The sequence below is a fragment of the Marmota flaviventris genome, chromosome 3, assembly GCF_047511675.1.
Source record: "Marmota flaviventris isolate mMarFla1 chromosome 3, mMarFla1.hap1, whole genome shotgun sequence".
NCBI lineage: Eukaryota > Metazoa > Chordata > Mammalia > Rodentia > Sciuridae > Marmota > Marmota flaviventris.
Window position 1 is genome coordinate 83,551,460 of NC_092500.1, and position 16,324 is coordinate 83,567,783.

General features: G+C 38.1%; 1 protein-coding gene across 13 annotated transcripts in view; it reads right to left on the bottom strand.

Annotated features, from left to right (window-relative positions):
- LOC114091684 (liprin-beta-1) overlaps positions 1-16,324 on the bottom strand; it is a 222,584-nt gene that overhangs the window by 53,091 nt on the left and 153,169 nt on the right. For all 13 annotated transcript variants that reach the window (XM_071610029.1, XM_071610028.1, XM_071610036.1 and 10 more), the window contains 3 exons: positions 5,353-5,439; positions 3,338-3,451; positions 2,329-2,460 (listed from right to left, as the gene is read on the bottom strand). In XM_071610029.1, coding sequence (XP_071466130.1) covers positions 2,329-2,460; positions 3,338-3,451; positions 5,353-5,439 — 333 coding nt within the window. The remainder of the gene's footprint in view (positions 1-2,328; positions 2,461-3,337; positions 3,452-5,352; positions 5,440-16,324) is intronic.

The window sequence follows — 16,324 nt, forward strand, 5'->3', positions numbered from 1 at the left end:
AAAATCAGCAGAGGGAGGTATTACACTAAAGGAAAAACTAATCAGAGGAGAAACCAAGTCAAGTTAAATACCAAAAATAAACAAAAATGGCTGAGAATACAAATCATGTCTCAATAATGGTCCTGAATGTTAATGGCCTAAACTCACCAATCAAAAGACATAGACTAGCAGGTTGGATCAAAAAAACAAGACCCAACAATGTGCTGCCTCCAAGAGACTCATCACATAGAAAAAGACATTCACAGACTGAAGGTGAAGGGTTGGGAAAAATCATACCACTCACATGAACTGCGGAAGCAAGCAGGGGTTTCCATCCTCATATCAAATAAAGTAGACTTCAAGCTAATCAAAAGGGGTAAAGAATGACACTATGTACTGCTCAAGGGAAGCATACACCAACAAGACATAAGAATTATAAATATATATCCCCCAAAGATAAGAACCATATGATCATCTCAATAGATGGAGAAAAAACATTCAACAAAATATAGCACCACTTCATGTTCAAAACACTAGAAAAACTAGGGATAACAGGAACATATCTCAACATCGTAAAAGCTATCTACGCTGAGCCCCAGGCCAACGTCATTTTAAATGGAGAAAAATTGAAAGCATTCTCTCTAAAAACTGAACAAGCCAGGGATGCTCTCTTTCTTTCCATATGCAACAAAATGAAAAGTAAACCCCTATCTCTCAACATGCACAAAACTCAATGCAAAATGGATCAAGGACCTAGGAATTAAACCAGAGACACTTCATCTATTCATCTATTGGAAGAAAAAGTAGGCCCAAATCAACATCATGTCAGATTAGGCCTCAATTTCCTTAATAAGACTTCTATAGCACAAGAATTAATATCAAGAATAAATAAATGGGATGGATTCAAACTAAAATGCTTCTTCTCAGCAAAAGAAACAATCTGTGAGGTGAATAGAGAGCCTACTAATTGGGAACAAATTCTTACCACCCGCACGTCAGATAGAGCACTAATCTCTACAATATATAAAGAACTCAAAAATCTTAGCACCAAAAAACAAATAACCCAATTAATAAATGGGCCAAGGAACTGAACAGACACTTCTCAGAAGATATACAATCAGCCAACAAATATATGAAAAAATGTTCAACATCTCTAGCAATTAGAGAAATGAAAATCAAAACTACTCTAAGATTTTACCTCACTCCAGTCAGAATGGCAGCTCTTAAGAATCCAAACAACAATAAGTATTGGCGGGGATGTGGGGAAAAAAGCACACTGCTGGTGGGACTGCAAATTGGTGCAGCCTATCTAGAAAACAGTATGGAGAATCCTTGGAACACTGGGAATGGAACCACCATTTGACCCAGCTATCCCTCTCCTTGGTCTATACCCAAAGGACTAAAAAACAGCATACTATAGGGACACAGCCACATCAACGTTTATAGCAGCACAATTCATAACAGCTAAACTCTGGAGTCAATCCAGATGCCCTTCAATAGATGAATGGATAAAAAAAATGTGGCATATATACGCAAGGGAATATTATTCATCAATAAAAGAGAATAAAATCACAGCATTTGCAGGTAAATGGATGGAACTGGAGAATATAATGCTAAGTGAAATTAGCCAATTCCCCAAAAAACAAATGCCGAATGATTTCTCTGATTTAAGGATGCTGATTCATAATGTGGTGGGGTGGGGGTGGGGGAATAGAAGGATTAAATAAACTCTAGATAGGGCAAAGGAGAAAAGGGGAGGGAGAGGAAGGGAAGGGGCACGGAGGTAGGAAAGAAGGTGGAATGTACCTTAAGTACATGTATGAAGACACGAAGGACGTGACTCTACTTTGTGTATAATAAGAGACATGAAAATTGTGCTCTATACATGTAATATGAATTGTAATGCATTCTGCTGTCATATGTAACAAATTAAAAATTTAAAAAATAAATAAAAGAAAGGATTAATATTTCAAATCAAAGTCCCCAAATAAAAATTACCATTAGCATTTAGCAATAAAATTCATTATAATAAAGTTGACTTGCTTATATTTTGGTGCTGGGGATAGAACCCAGGGTCTTGCGCATACTAAGCATGTGCTCTACTACTGAGCTAAACCCCCAAAAGTTTATTATTAAAAAGAAGTAGGATGAAAGTACATGGTAATGAGCTACTTCTCCTTCACACCTTCAGGGAATTTCAACTTTGCCCTAGGAGAGAGAGAGTGTGTGTGTGTGTGTGTGTGTGAGAGAGAGAGAGACAGAGAAAGAGAGAGACAGAGAGACAGAGACAGAGAGAGAAAGAGAGACAGACAGACATAGACACACAGACAAAGAGAAGGGGTCACTTACCTCTGTGTCTTGAAACCTGTCTTCATAATCCAGTCTGTCCTTCTCTACAGCTGACAGTTTTAACTTCAAGTTGGATATTTCAGCGATTAGATCCAACTTCTGAGTTTCTAAGGATGTCCTACTCAGAAGCTCCTATTAGAATATAAGAAACACATTCAGAAGTTATTTTATTATAAATGTCCACATGTAAATTTGGGACATTTCTGATTGCAAAGCAGCAAAGATCTGAAGTAAGAGGGTGCCTTGAAGAATAATTACTAGACATACGTACTTTTAGATTATTTACTATTCTCTGAAGAGAACACATATCAGTTTATTAAAGCAGATACACACACACACGCACACACACACCCAGGCTGGCCTACAGAACTCAGCCTCTGCAGTACCTGAGATTACAGGAGTGCACCCCTGCACTCAGTTGTTGTCTATTCTTTTTTTTCCTTGGTACAAGGGATTGAACCCATGCTAAGCCTGTACTATACTACTGGGTTACACCCCCAGATCCTTTACATATTCCTAAGCCTGATGATGATGATGATGATGATGATGACGACGACGACGACACGTCTGCTATGTACCAGGTACTGATGTGACATATATTAAGTGATTCCATCGCCTCAAAAGTCTTGTGAGGTAGAAACTCTTATCCTCATTCATCAGAAGAGGAAACTGAAGAACAGAGAGGTTAAGAACTTGTCAAAGTTCCATGGCAAGGAAATGACAGAGCAGGAATTCAAACTAAGCTGTTTTGCAATAGCGATTTTATTTTGTCCACAACCTATAGGGCCTCTCATATATGAGCACTGTGTGTACAAGTTTTTTCCCAATAACATAGGCCATGTATAGTGATTAATTAAACACTTTTTGTCTGTGTAGTTTGGGACCCTCTTACTCTAGTTTTTAGCTTAAGATGTGCCAGTCAGAGTGAGTCTGGAAATTTGCTGCTCCATCAGAGTAAAGACAGACACATCTCACCACCACCTCTACCCTCATCAGCTTTTACACATACCTGCTGCAGCATTTCTTCTGTGGCATTCAGTTTCTCTCTGTGCTCTTCAAGACAAAACTCCAAATCTCGAATCTTCTCTCCCTGAGCCTCCACCTGGTCTGTTAACACACTGACCTATATTTAGAGTAAAATACTGCAATGAGTGAGAGAGAATTTAGGTTCCACTAGGTGTGACGGTACACACAATCCCAGCAACTTAGGAGGCTAAGGCAGGAGGTCAGCCTGGAAAACCTAGCCAGATCCTGTCTTAAAATTAAAAAAAAAAAAAAAAATAGTATGGGATGTAGCTCAATGGTAGAATGCTTGCTTAGTATGTTTGAGGCCCTAGGTTTGTTCCTAGGACCACACCCCTGCCCCCCCAAAAAAGGAAGGAAAGAAAAAAGAAAAACAGAATTTGGATTCTATTGGCATAGTTTATTTCTCTAAGTGAACACAAACTAGAATAATCTCACTACTCATGGTGGTAAAGAAAAACAATCTGAGGGGCTGGGGTTGTGGCTCAGCAGTAGAGCACTTGCCTAGCTTGTGAGATGTCCTGGGTTTGATCCTCAGCACTATATAAAAATAAATAAATAAAGGTATTGTGTCCAACTACAACTAAAAAATAAATATTAAAAAAAAAGAAAAAGAAAAGCAAAACAATCTGAGAAGACTACAGAGGTCTTTTACAGTACTATTTACATGTTGCTTCTGGATCTAAGAATTCCTGTTCAGTTTATGAGAAAATTAGTGCTGACTGGGGATGTGCAATGCTTTATCAATTTCAATCATTGATGAAAAAATTTATGAACACAATTTCTGTTTGGGGGGATGTAGGAGATAGTATTAGAATGGAAGAGAGGAAATTAAGTTAATATTTGAAGCAGATATTGTCAATGAGTATTCAAATATGATGCTTGAAGAATAAGGAAAAGAATCCAGGGAATTTAAATTCCACAATATCTTTCAAGATCACACTGACTGCAAATGTATTCAAAGCCAAGATGCAGGGCTAGGGGTGTAGCTCAATGCTAGAGTATGTGCTTAGCATGCATAAAGCCCTGGTTCAAGTCCAAGTATTAAAAAACAAACAAACAAAAAAAAAAAACACCCAGGGTACAATGAAACATATTCAAAGATCCACAAGAAACTGTAGGCTTACTCCTTCATCCTTAGTACTTATTGAGATCTACATGTTTTTCCTCACTGATCATCAGCCTAATAAATATAATAATATAATAAATATTCATTTACTCAAAATGCCAAAGTAAAAATTACTTGTCCAAACACTATGAAGAAGTAAGTAAATTTAGTCTACAAGCAGGATTCCACTCACTGTTGTGTTCTGTTCTGTTTGACCCATGGTATCATTTTATAAATAGAAAAATTATACATATATTCATATTCAGAAATTATAACATTGATATTTTTATACTACAGTTATATATTTGAATTTCTGTTACATATTAAAACATCAGATCAAATGATGGATGATATTAGAAAGTCAGATCAGATGATAGTGAGCTTGTATTCAGACTGGCCCTGAAGGGCTGAGGCTAAGAACTGCTCCCTCTAGGCTGGATACACACTCCACCACCATCCTCACTATTTCCTAGTGTGTACAGATGGTCTACTGCACTTTTATTTAGCAACCTTGTTTTTGTAAGTATCTGAACTGACCATCTCAATTTAAAATCATCTTGTAAGTACAGGCTTCCCTTGGTATCTGTGTGGGATTTGTTCCAGCATCCCTGCAAATACCAAATCTGTAGAAGCTCAAATCCTTATATGAAACAGCATGGTATTAAATATGGTCTATGAACATCCTCCCATATGCTTTAAATCACCTCTAATTACCTAACACAATGTAAATGCTATGTAAACAGTTGTCATATATATTGTTTAGGAAATAATGACAAGAAAAAAAAAAAGTCTGTACATGTTTAGAACAGCTTCAATTTTTCCAAATATTTTTGATCCAAAGTTTGGAGGGCCAACTGTACATCATGAGAAAAGTGACATTTAAAATTACTTGCCTGAAGAACAAGGGATTCTTTATCATTTTCTAAGCGAGCTAGCCTTTCTTGATATACATCTCCATTCCCAGGTAAGTATCCGTTTGTCTGAAAAAGGAAATAATAATGTTAAGACTGACTCTCTTTTTAGATTGATGTTGTGAGTAAACAAAAATTGTATATTTTAGTCCAAGGAAGTGGAATTACATTCAGCACAGCTGTCACTGCCATTAATGGAATATATGAGAATTCATTTACTTATATACATAAGAAAGGCACATTGGACATTTGGATATGACTTTATCAACCTAAACAACTTCTTAACAATCAGAAAATAATGACTCTCAGGAACAGCATTACTTATATTCCTCAGTGACAACTGACACACTCTCAGAATCATACAAGGTCTTGAGAGTATATGGTGGGGTCTGATATCACTGTTTTCCCTGAACCCTCAGTATCACTAATTCTGGGTGTAGAGAGAGGTTCAGATCTTTGACACTCTTCTATTCCCACTATATCCATCCCCAGGCTCCACATCCAGGACAGCAGATGCCTGCCTTTAAGTAGGAGAGAATAGGGGCAACTTAAACCATGGGCTTCTTCCTGTTCCCTCAGGTCTTCTAATCTCAGAACAAACGTTCCCTACTTCTTTGAAGCCTTGAGTCCTGGAAGCCTTTCCTTCTTCTCCCAAAATCTTAACCATTCAGTGAACACTCATAGCACTGACTCTGCTTATCAGTGTCTTACCACTTTCTCTCTTCACCTCGTTAACTTCTTGTGAGTTTGTTTGTTCATGTAATGTCATGTTCAGCTCCTGGGAAAAGCCCCTAAACTGGTATCCTCTTATAACTTCCATAGCATCTGGCTTAGTGCTCTGCACATACTGACACTCAAATCTTTCTTTTCTCTCCTGCCTCCTTTTTTTTTTTTTTTTTAAGTCAGATTTGGGTATATTTATACCACATGCATGGTACAAATGCCAAAAGAGGTATAGATTAAGAAGGAAGTATAGATTCCTTTTCTCAGCTATCTCACTGGCAAGTGACTTGAAAAAGCTCACAAAGAGCAGAAGTGTAAAAATACCACTTGAACATATAATATGTGATTTGTGTCTTGTAATCTCATTTAACTAGTTCACAATCATCTAATACGCAATCCTCACAGAATTTCTAGATTCTTTATTCAAATACAACAGAAATAAAAGCTAGCTGGAGTCCAGAATGGATAGATGGGGACATCCAGAGTTCAACTGAAAAAGCAAGTAACACCTTTAGAACCATAGGAAAAATACAAACTGTATATCAGATGTTACATCTGATATGATGTCTATTATTTTTCCAATTAACTGGTGCAATTGTTCTACCTTTCCAATTAATGCAGTTTCCAGTATTATTTCTGGGAATAACAAAAGTCATTTGTTGGGAAGGAAAAACCAGACAAAAATGAGGCTTCAACAACAACAAAAACCCCAAATTTCAGAATGTTTTTTCTACAAACTTAGGCATGCTGGATCATATTTCCCAAGAGGCCAAAGAAAAATCAGAAGCTAATTTAGTAAGTGTGCAATGTACATTTAGGGTAGATAAAAAAAATTAAGATCAGCTATTTGACCACATACCTATACAATTACCACTACATAACTCTGTTCATGTTGTTAACTCAAGTGCCCAGAATTAAATTACAAGAGTCTGAAGGAGTGGTCTGAATGACTTCCATCCCTGTGGACTGCTGCAAATGAAATTCACATAACTTCTTAAGGACAGTTTTTTGGAAAACAGCCAGGAGGCATAATGCATGTTCTCAATTGAAAAAGTGCTGAGACAGGCCCAGTATAACTTTAAATCCCTCATTTTGATTACGAATACTAACAGGCATCTGATTTTAAAATGCCACACAAGCAACTTTTTATAAACATACTTCTCATCAGGAAGAAAAAAAAATGCTTTCTGTTCATTGAAGACAAGAACTAAAACTTTTCTTTTTCCTTTTTTTAAGTGATGAGATTTTGCCATGTTGCCCAGGCTGAATACTGGGCTCAAGTGACCCTCCTGTGTCAGTATCCCAAATAGCTAAGGCCAAGTAGCTGGGTAGTACATACCAGGGCACTCGACCAAAGTATATTCTTATTCTTTAGTGTGCTGGGGGTTGAACTCAGGGCCTCATGCATGTATGCATACACTCTACCAGTGAGCTATCCCCCTAACTCCTTTTTTTCTGATTGAAAGAAATGTAGCCAGATTAGCAGAGTTTCCTTTCAAACTATTAAGTATGACAGAGAAATGGATGTTCCAAAATCAGTTCATCAAAATAAAACAAATGATGGAAACTGATTCAAAATGAGCAAAATTATGTTTCTCAATATACTCACACTTATAAACACTTGCTGTACTCAAGATTAGTTTAAAATTTTTAACACATTTTTTAAAGCAAAATTTAAGAGTCACTATTGGAATAGTTACATATTTGTGTTAACTTATTCATGTAGGAAAAGATCTGTTCTACCTACTAATACCTCTGCCATAAGACTGTGTTGGAGGTATATCTGTTAGGTTAATACCTTGTCACCTCCATTCTTCCTTCAACTCCTGTGCTCCACTATCAGATCACTCAAAACCTTCCCAAATATGGCATGCTTTTTCACATACTAATTCCTTCTACATGAAATGTCTTTCTTTTCTTTTCCTATTTTTTTCTGAGGCTTTAGGGTCCATTTCCACTGGGAGGTGGTAGGTGAGGTCTTCCTTGAAATAATGGTTCACTTCTGTGCAAGTTACAGCATCAAATGCACCTTCATTACAGCAGGCATCACATGAAATGGACTAAGTTTACACTTGGCTATGGATGTGTCCCTTTCTCAGCAGATTCTACATTTTTTATGAGTAGATTCATCTTGTACCTTACACCATAGGTATTAACTAAATAATTGCTGAATGAAGGAACAATGATATGTGTTTGACAAACACTGGTTGAATGTAAGATGAATGCATGTTCATTTTTAACCTGGCCTTCTTGCTTCTTGGTAAGACTTTTATTCACGTGTCGCTCCAACCATGTATTACTCCATGGCTAGCCTCTGGATGAGCTCCTTTCTCCTTGTGCCTGTGATCCTTCACCACTATGCTTAGGAGGTGGTCTTGGAGCCTTTTGGATGGACAAGTTGGCACCTTTCTTACACAGTTTTTTAGTACACAATTCACTACATTTACTTCTCCATCTTTCCTTTCTTCCAGCCAGTATCCGGATAACTAAAAGCTCAACATTCCCCTTCTATTTGGAACCCTGATTTCCTGTTTCCTTTAGACCATCCTGTATACTTAAGCATTGTGCAACCCCTATTGACCTACATCCATTTGAAAGTTTAAGTCAAACTGGAATCAATGAGGACTTCAAAGTACAACATCCAAACAATGGTGTATATGGAGGATCAAGTGAAAATTCAGCTCTGAAACAGTAGTGAGACTTTAGGAAATGTATGGTGTTCATCAGATTATCCTGGCATGGGGGAAAGAAAAACATCTAAAAAGCTATAATCTTCATAGAATTATTGAATCGAGAACTAGCCAGTAATCTCACCTGGGAATGTGAATTTTCTGAACACACATGGCAAGTGCTATACATAACATTAGAGTACCACCTACCTTACTCTTCACCATCTAAGTGAAATCTTTCTTATAAATTTTCTTTGAATTAGTAAGTATTAAAAATGCAAAATCAAATGTAATAACTTTTAGTATTTTCCCTTTGTACTTGTTTAAAACTTTATTAGAAAATTTCAAATACATGTAAAATGAGACTATCTTAAAACCCCAGGCACACACAGCTTAATTTCCACAGTTATTCATTCATGTAAGTGGGAGCCTTTGCCTGTTATTTCCACTTAGAGTATTGTTTTCCCTTGATTTTCTGGGTTCTATTGGTTTGCATTAGACTACAGTTTTCTTCCTTGTTTTCCCATCTTCATTTTGCTTTTTTCTTTCTTCCTGGGCTCTATTCTCCTATCTAAATCCAAAATCAACATACAAGGCAGTGATTTGCCACAATGGTAGTTATTTAGAAAACAGCAACATAATTTGAATGCAATAGACCCAAATCAGGGTGCTATCTAAATGAAAATGGGGGGAAAAACCCCAGTCCTTTTATAATGACACTAAATGTGAATAAATAGTTAGACTAGTATTACTACATATACATAAATACACATATCCTATCCAGTGTCCTTATTGTTAAAAGCAGTTTTAAAAACTGTTTCACAGTCTTGACACACAATTTTATTTTTAAAAGTTCAGCATTGAGGGGGGAAACATGAGGCTCAATCCACTGTCTCCTTTTTTTTTAAAATTTTTTTATTGTTGGTTGTTCAAAAACATTACATAGTTCTTGATATATCATATTTCACACTTTGATTCAAGTGGGTTATGAACTCCCATTTTTACCCCATATACAGATTGCAGAATCACATCAGTTACACATCCATTGATTTACATATTGCCACACTAGTGTCTGTTGTGTTCTGCCGCCTTTCCTATCCTCTACTATCCCCCCTCCCCTCCCCTCCCCTCCCCTCTTCTCTCTCTGCCCCCTCTACTGTCATTCATTTGTCCCCCTTGTATTATTTTTCCCTTTCCCCTCACTTCCTTTTGTATGTACTTTTGTATAACCCTGAGGGTCTCCTTCCATTTCCATGCAATTTCCCTTCTCTCTCCCTTTCCCTCCCACCTCTCATCCCTGTTTAATGTTAATCTTCTTCTCATGCTCTTCTACCCTACTCTGTTCTTAGTTACTCTCCTTATATCAAAGAAGACATTTGGCATTTGTTTTGTAGGGATTGGCTAGCTTCACTTAGCATAATCTGCTCTAATGCCATCCATTTCCCTGCAAATTCTATGATTTTGTCATTTTTTAATGCAGAGTAATACTCCATTGTGTATAAATGCCACATTTTTTTTATCCATTCGTCTATTGAAGGGCATCTAGGTTGGTTCCACAGTCTTGCTATTGTGAATTGTGCTGCTATGAACATCGATGTAGCAGTGTCCCTGTAGCATGCTATTTTTAGGTCTTTAGGGAATAGACCGAGAAGGGGAATAGCTGGGTCAAATGGTGGTTCCATTCCCAGCTTTCCAAGAAATCTCCATACTGCTTTCCAAATTGGCTGCACCAATTTGCAGTCCCACCAGCAATGTACAAGTGTGCCCTTTTCCCCACATCCTCGCCAGCACTTGTTGTTGTTTGACCTCATAATGTCTGCCAATCTTACTGGAGTGAGATGGTATCTTAGGGTGGTTTTGATTTGCATTTCTCTGACTGCTGGAGATGGGGAGCATTTTTTCATGTACTTGTTGATTGATTGTATGTCCTCCTCTGAGAAGTGTCTGTTCAGATCCTTGGCCCATTTGTTGATTCGGTTATTTGTTATCATATTGTCTAATTTTCTGAGTTCTTTGTATACTCTAGATATTAGGGCTCTATCTGAAGTGTGAGGAGTAAAGATTTGTTCCCAGGATGTAGGCGCCCTATTTACCTCTCTTATTGTTTTTTTTGCTGAGAAAAAACTTTTTAGTTTGAGTAAGTCTCATTTGTTGATTCTAGTTATTAACTTTTGTGCTATGGGTGTCCTATTGAGGAATTTGGAGCCCGACCCCACAGTATGTAGATCGTAGCCAACTTTTTCTTCTATCAGACGGCGTGTCTCTGATTTGATATCAAGCTCCTTGATCCATTTTGAATTAACTTTTGTGCATGGCGAGAGAAAGGGATTCAGTTTCATTTTGTTGCATGTGGATTTCCAGTTTTCCCAGCACCATTTGTTGAAGATGCTATCCTTCCTCCATTGCATGCTTTTAGCCCCTTTATCAAATATAAGATAGTTGTAGTTTTGTGGATTGGTTTCTGTGTCCTCTATTCTGTACCATTGGTCCACCCGCCTGTTTTGGTACCAGTACCATGCTGTTTTTGTTACTATTGCTCTGTAGTATAGTTTGAAGTCTGGTATTGCTATGCCGCCTGATTCACACTTCCTGCTTAGCATTGTTTTTGCTATTCTGGGTCTTTTATTTTTCCATATGAATTTCATGTTTGCTTTCTCTATTTCTACAAGAAATGCCGTTGGGATTTTGATTGGCATTGCATTAAACCTATAGAGAACTTTTGGTAATATCGCCATTTTGATGATGTTAGTTCTGCCTATCCATGAACAGGGTATATTTTTCCATCTTCTAAGATCTTCTTCTATTTCTCTCTTTAGGGTTCTGTAGTTTTCATTGTATAAGTCTTTCACCTCTTTTGTTAGGTTGATTCCCAAGTATTTTATTTTTTTTGAAGATATTGTGAATGGAGTGGTTGTCCTCATTTCCATTTCAGAGGATTTGTCGCTGATATATAGGAATGCCTTTGATTTATGCGTGTTGATTTTATATCCTGCCACTTTGCTGAATTCATTTATTAGCTCTAATAGTTTCTTTGTAGACCCTTTTGGGTCTGCTAGGTATAGAATCATATCACTGCAAATAGTGATAATTTAAGTTCTTCTTTTCCTATTTTTATGCCTTTAATTTCTTTCGTCTGTCTAATTGCTCTGGCCAGTGTTTCGAGAACTATGTTGAACAGAAGTGGTGAGAGAGGGCATCCCTGTCTTGTTCCAGATTTTAGAGGGAATGCCTTCAATTTTTCTCCATTCAGAATGATGCTAGCCTGAGGCTTAGCATAGATTGCTTTTACAATATTGAGGTATGTTCCTGGTATCCCTAGTTTTTCTAGAGTTTTGAACATAAAGGGATGCTGTACTTTGTCGAATGCTTTTTCCGCATCTATCGAGATGATCATATGGTTCTTATTTTTAAGTCTATTGATGTGGTGAATAACATTTATTGATTTCCGTATATTGAACCAGCCTTGCATCCCAGGGATGAATCCTACTTGATCATGGTGCACAATTTTTTTGATATGTTTTTGTATCTGATTCACCAGAATTTTATTGAGGATTTTTGCACCTAGGTTCATTAGAGATATTGGTCTGTAGTTTTCTTTCTTTGAAGTGTCTTTGTCTGGTTTAGGAATCAGGGTGATGTTGGCCTCGTAGAATGAATTTGGAAGTTCTCCCTCTTTTTCTATTTCCTGAAGTAGCTTGAAAAGTATTGGTGTTAGTTCCTCTTTAAAGGTTTTGTAAAACTCTGCTGTATACCCATCCGGTCCTGGGCTTTTCTTAGTTGGTAATCTTTTGATGGTTTCTTCTATTTCCTCAATTGATATTGGTCTGTTTAGGTTGTCTATATCCTCCTGACTCAATCTGGGCAGATCATATGACTTAAGAAATTTATCGATGCCTTCACTATCTTCTCCTTTATTGGAGTATAAGGATTCAAAATAATTTCTGATTATCTTCTGTATTTCTGAAGTGTCTGTTGTGATATTGCCTTTTTCATCCCGTATGCTAGTAATTTGAGTTCTCTCTCTTCTTCTCTTCGTTAGCATGGCTAAGGGTCTGTCGATTTTATTTATTTTTTCAAAGAACCAACTTTTAGTTTTGTCAATTTTTTCAATTGTTTCTTTTGTTTCGATTTCATTAATTTCAGCTCTGATTTTAATTATTTCTTGCCTTCTACTTCTTTTGCTGTTGTTTTGCTCTTCTTTTTCTAGGATTTTGAGATGAAGTATGAGATCATTTATTTGTTGGTTTTTTCTTTTTTTAAGGAATGAACTCCAAGCAATGAATTTTCCTCTTAGAACTGCTTTCAATGTGTCCCATAGATTCCGATATGTTGTGTCTGTATTTTCATTTATCTCTAAGAATTTTTTAATTTCCTCCTTGATGTCTTCTATAACCCATTGATCATTCAGTAACCTATTGTTCATTCTCCAAGTGATGCATGATTTTCCTTCCTTCTTTTATCGTTGATTTTCAGTTTCATTCCATTATGATCAGATAAGATGCATGGTATTATCTCTACTCCTTTATATTGTCTAAGAGTTGCCCTGTGACATAATATATGATCTATTTTTGAGAAGGATCCATGTGCTGCTGAGAAAAAAGTGTAACTGCTTGATGTTCGGTGGTATATTCTATATATGTCAATTAAGTCTAGGTTATTAATTGTGTTATTGAGTTCTATAGTTTCCTTATTCAACTTTTGTTTGGATGATCTGTCCAGTGGTGAGAGAGGTGTGTTGAAGTCTCCCATGATTATTGTATGGTGGTCTATTAGACTCCTGAACTTGAGAAGAGTTTGTTTGATGAACATAGCTGCACCATTGTTTGGGGCATATATATTTATGATTGTTATGTCTTGTTGGTGTATGGTTCCCTTGAGCAGTATGTAGTGTCCCTCTTTATTCCTTTTGATTAACTTTGGCTTGAAATCTATTTTATCTGATATGAGTATGGACACTCCTGCTTGTTTCCAAAGTCCATATGAGTGATATGATTTTTCCCAACCTTTCACCTTCAGTCTATGTATGTCTTTTCCTATCAAATGCGTCTCCTGTAGGCAGCATATTGTTGGGTCTTGTTTTGTGATCCATTCTACTAGCCTGTGTCTCTTAATTGGTGAGTTTAAGCCATTAACATTTAGGGTTATTATTGAGATATGGATTGTTCTTCCAGCCATATTTGTTTATTTATGTTACTAAACATGGTTTGTTTTCCTCTTTGATTATTTTTCCCCCCTGTACTGTCCTACCTCCCACTGTTGGTTTTCATTGTTATTTTCCATTTCCTCTTCCTGTAATGTTTTGCCGAGGATGTTTTGAAGAGATGGTTTTCTAGCTGCAAATTCTTTTAACTTTTGTTTATCGTGGAAGGTTTTAATTTCATCTTCCATCCTGAAGCTTAATTTCGCTGGATACACAATTCTTGCTTGGAACCCCTTTTCTTTCAGTGTTTGAAATATGTTATTCCAGGATCTTCTAGCTTTCAGAGTCTGTGTTGAAAGATCAGCTGTTATCCTGATTGGTTTACCCCTAAATGTAATCTGCTCCCTTTCTCTTGTAGCTTTTAAAATTCTCTCCTTATTCTCTATGTTGGGCATCTTCATTATAATGTGTCTAGGTGTGGGTCTCTTATGATTTTGCACATTCGGTGTCCTATAGGCTTCTAGGATTCGGGATTCTGTCTCATTCTTCAAGTCTGGGAAGTTTTCTCGTATTATTTCATTGAATAGATTGCTCATTCCTTTGGTTTGGACCTCTATACCTTCCTGTATCCCAATGACTCTTAAATTTGGTCTCTTGATGTTATCCCATATTTCTTGGATGTTCTGCTCATGGTTTCTTAACAGTCTTGCTGAGCTGTCTATGTTCTTTTCAAGTGGAAATACTTTATCTTCATTGTCTGATGTTCTATCTTCTAAGTGTTCTACTCTGCTGGTAGTATTCTCAATTGAGTTTTTAAGTTGGTTTATTGCTTCCTGCATTTCTAGGATTTCTGTTTGTTTGTTTTTTATAACCTCTATCTCCCTGTATAGTTGAACTTTTGCTTCTTGGATTTGTTTATGTAATTCATTGTTGAAGTGATCTTTCATTGTCTGATTTTGCTGTCTGATGTCTTCCTTGAGACTCCAGATCATCTGAAGCATGTATATCCTGAATTCTTTATCTGACATTCCATCTGCTGCAGATATTACCTCTTCTAACGTTGAGTTGACCTGCATTGCTTGTGGTCCTTTCTTTCCTTGTCTCTTCATACTGTTCGCGTTTCTTTGTGCTTGGTGAAACTGTTGTGCTATTGAATTTTCCCCCTATATATTTATATTGCTCTTGTATAGTTGCAAAGTCTCCCTCGCAGGCGCAGGTGGCGGCTCTGCCCCTCCTCCAATTGGGGCAATGTGCCTACCACGCCGGCAGGCCACTGGGCCTGTTCTGCCAGTCGGTAGCAGGTCCGCCTACCTTGCAGGCGCAGGCGGTGGCTCTGTCCCTCTGCGGGCCGCTAGGCTTGTTGTATCTGTGGTCGCAGTTCTGCCTACTTTGCAGGCGCAGGCAGCGGCACTGCCCCTCTGCAGGCCTCTGGGGCTGTTCTGCCAGTGGGTCGCAGGTCCGCCTACCTTGCAGGCGCGGGGGGGGGGGGCGGCTCTGCCCCTCCGCAGGCCGCTGGGCCTGTTCTGTGGGTGGTCACAGTTCCGTCTACCTTGCAGGCGCGGGGGGAGGGGGCGGCTCTGCCTCTCAGCAGGCCGCTGCTCCTCTTCTGCCAGTGGGTCGCAGGCCCGCCTACCTTGCAGGAGTGGTTGGCAGCTCTGCCCCTCCGCGGGCCACTGGGCCTTTTCCGTCGGTGGTCACGGTTCCGCCTACCTGGCAGGCGCGGGGGGTGGGGGGCGGCTCTGCCCCTCAGCAGGCCGCTGGGCCTGTTCTGTCCCACTGTCTCCTTTAATTAAATGTTATCTCTAGTCACTAAAAGACATGTCTACTACTAGAGTGTTTCTTGTCCTCATCAGTATTATAACTCTACTACTATGATTAAACATTTATTGCATATCTGCTTTCTGTTAGACATTGTTCAAGGAGACTGAGACTTGATCCTTCAGCCATCAATACAGAAATCATATTTCACTTGAGTCCAACAGAATAAAGCATCTCACACAGTTTGTGTCCAAGAAAGAAAGAGCACAATACCAACAATATTGGAAATCAGTCTTCAGGCAGAGACAGCAATCTGTTCCATGTCCTCTCACCAGATGTGATGGAATGAGGGTATGTGAGTGGCAAAGCTTCATCTTTATGCTGTACATAGGTAATACTCTCAGGGCCACTCTGGCTGCCATTCAATCATCCCTTCCGATTTGCCAGTGCCTATAGTGTACTACTACACCTCTAACTCTAGGTCAGTCCTGCAAACAGCTCGCTTGTTTTTTCCCCTCCTAAGTTTCTATTGTAACTCAAAACATTAAATAAGATCCTCAAACAATAGGAACAATCTCTTTAGAAGCCCTTTGTTTATCCACCAAATCTCATCATTATTTCTGCTCAAAAAGAAAAAAAGGAGGGAAATACCTCACATATACTT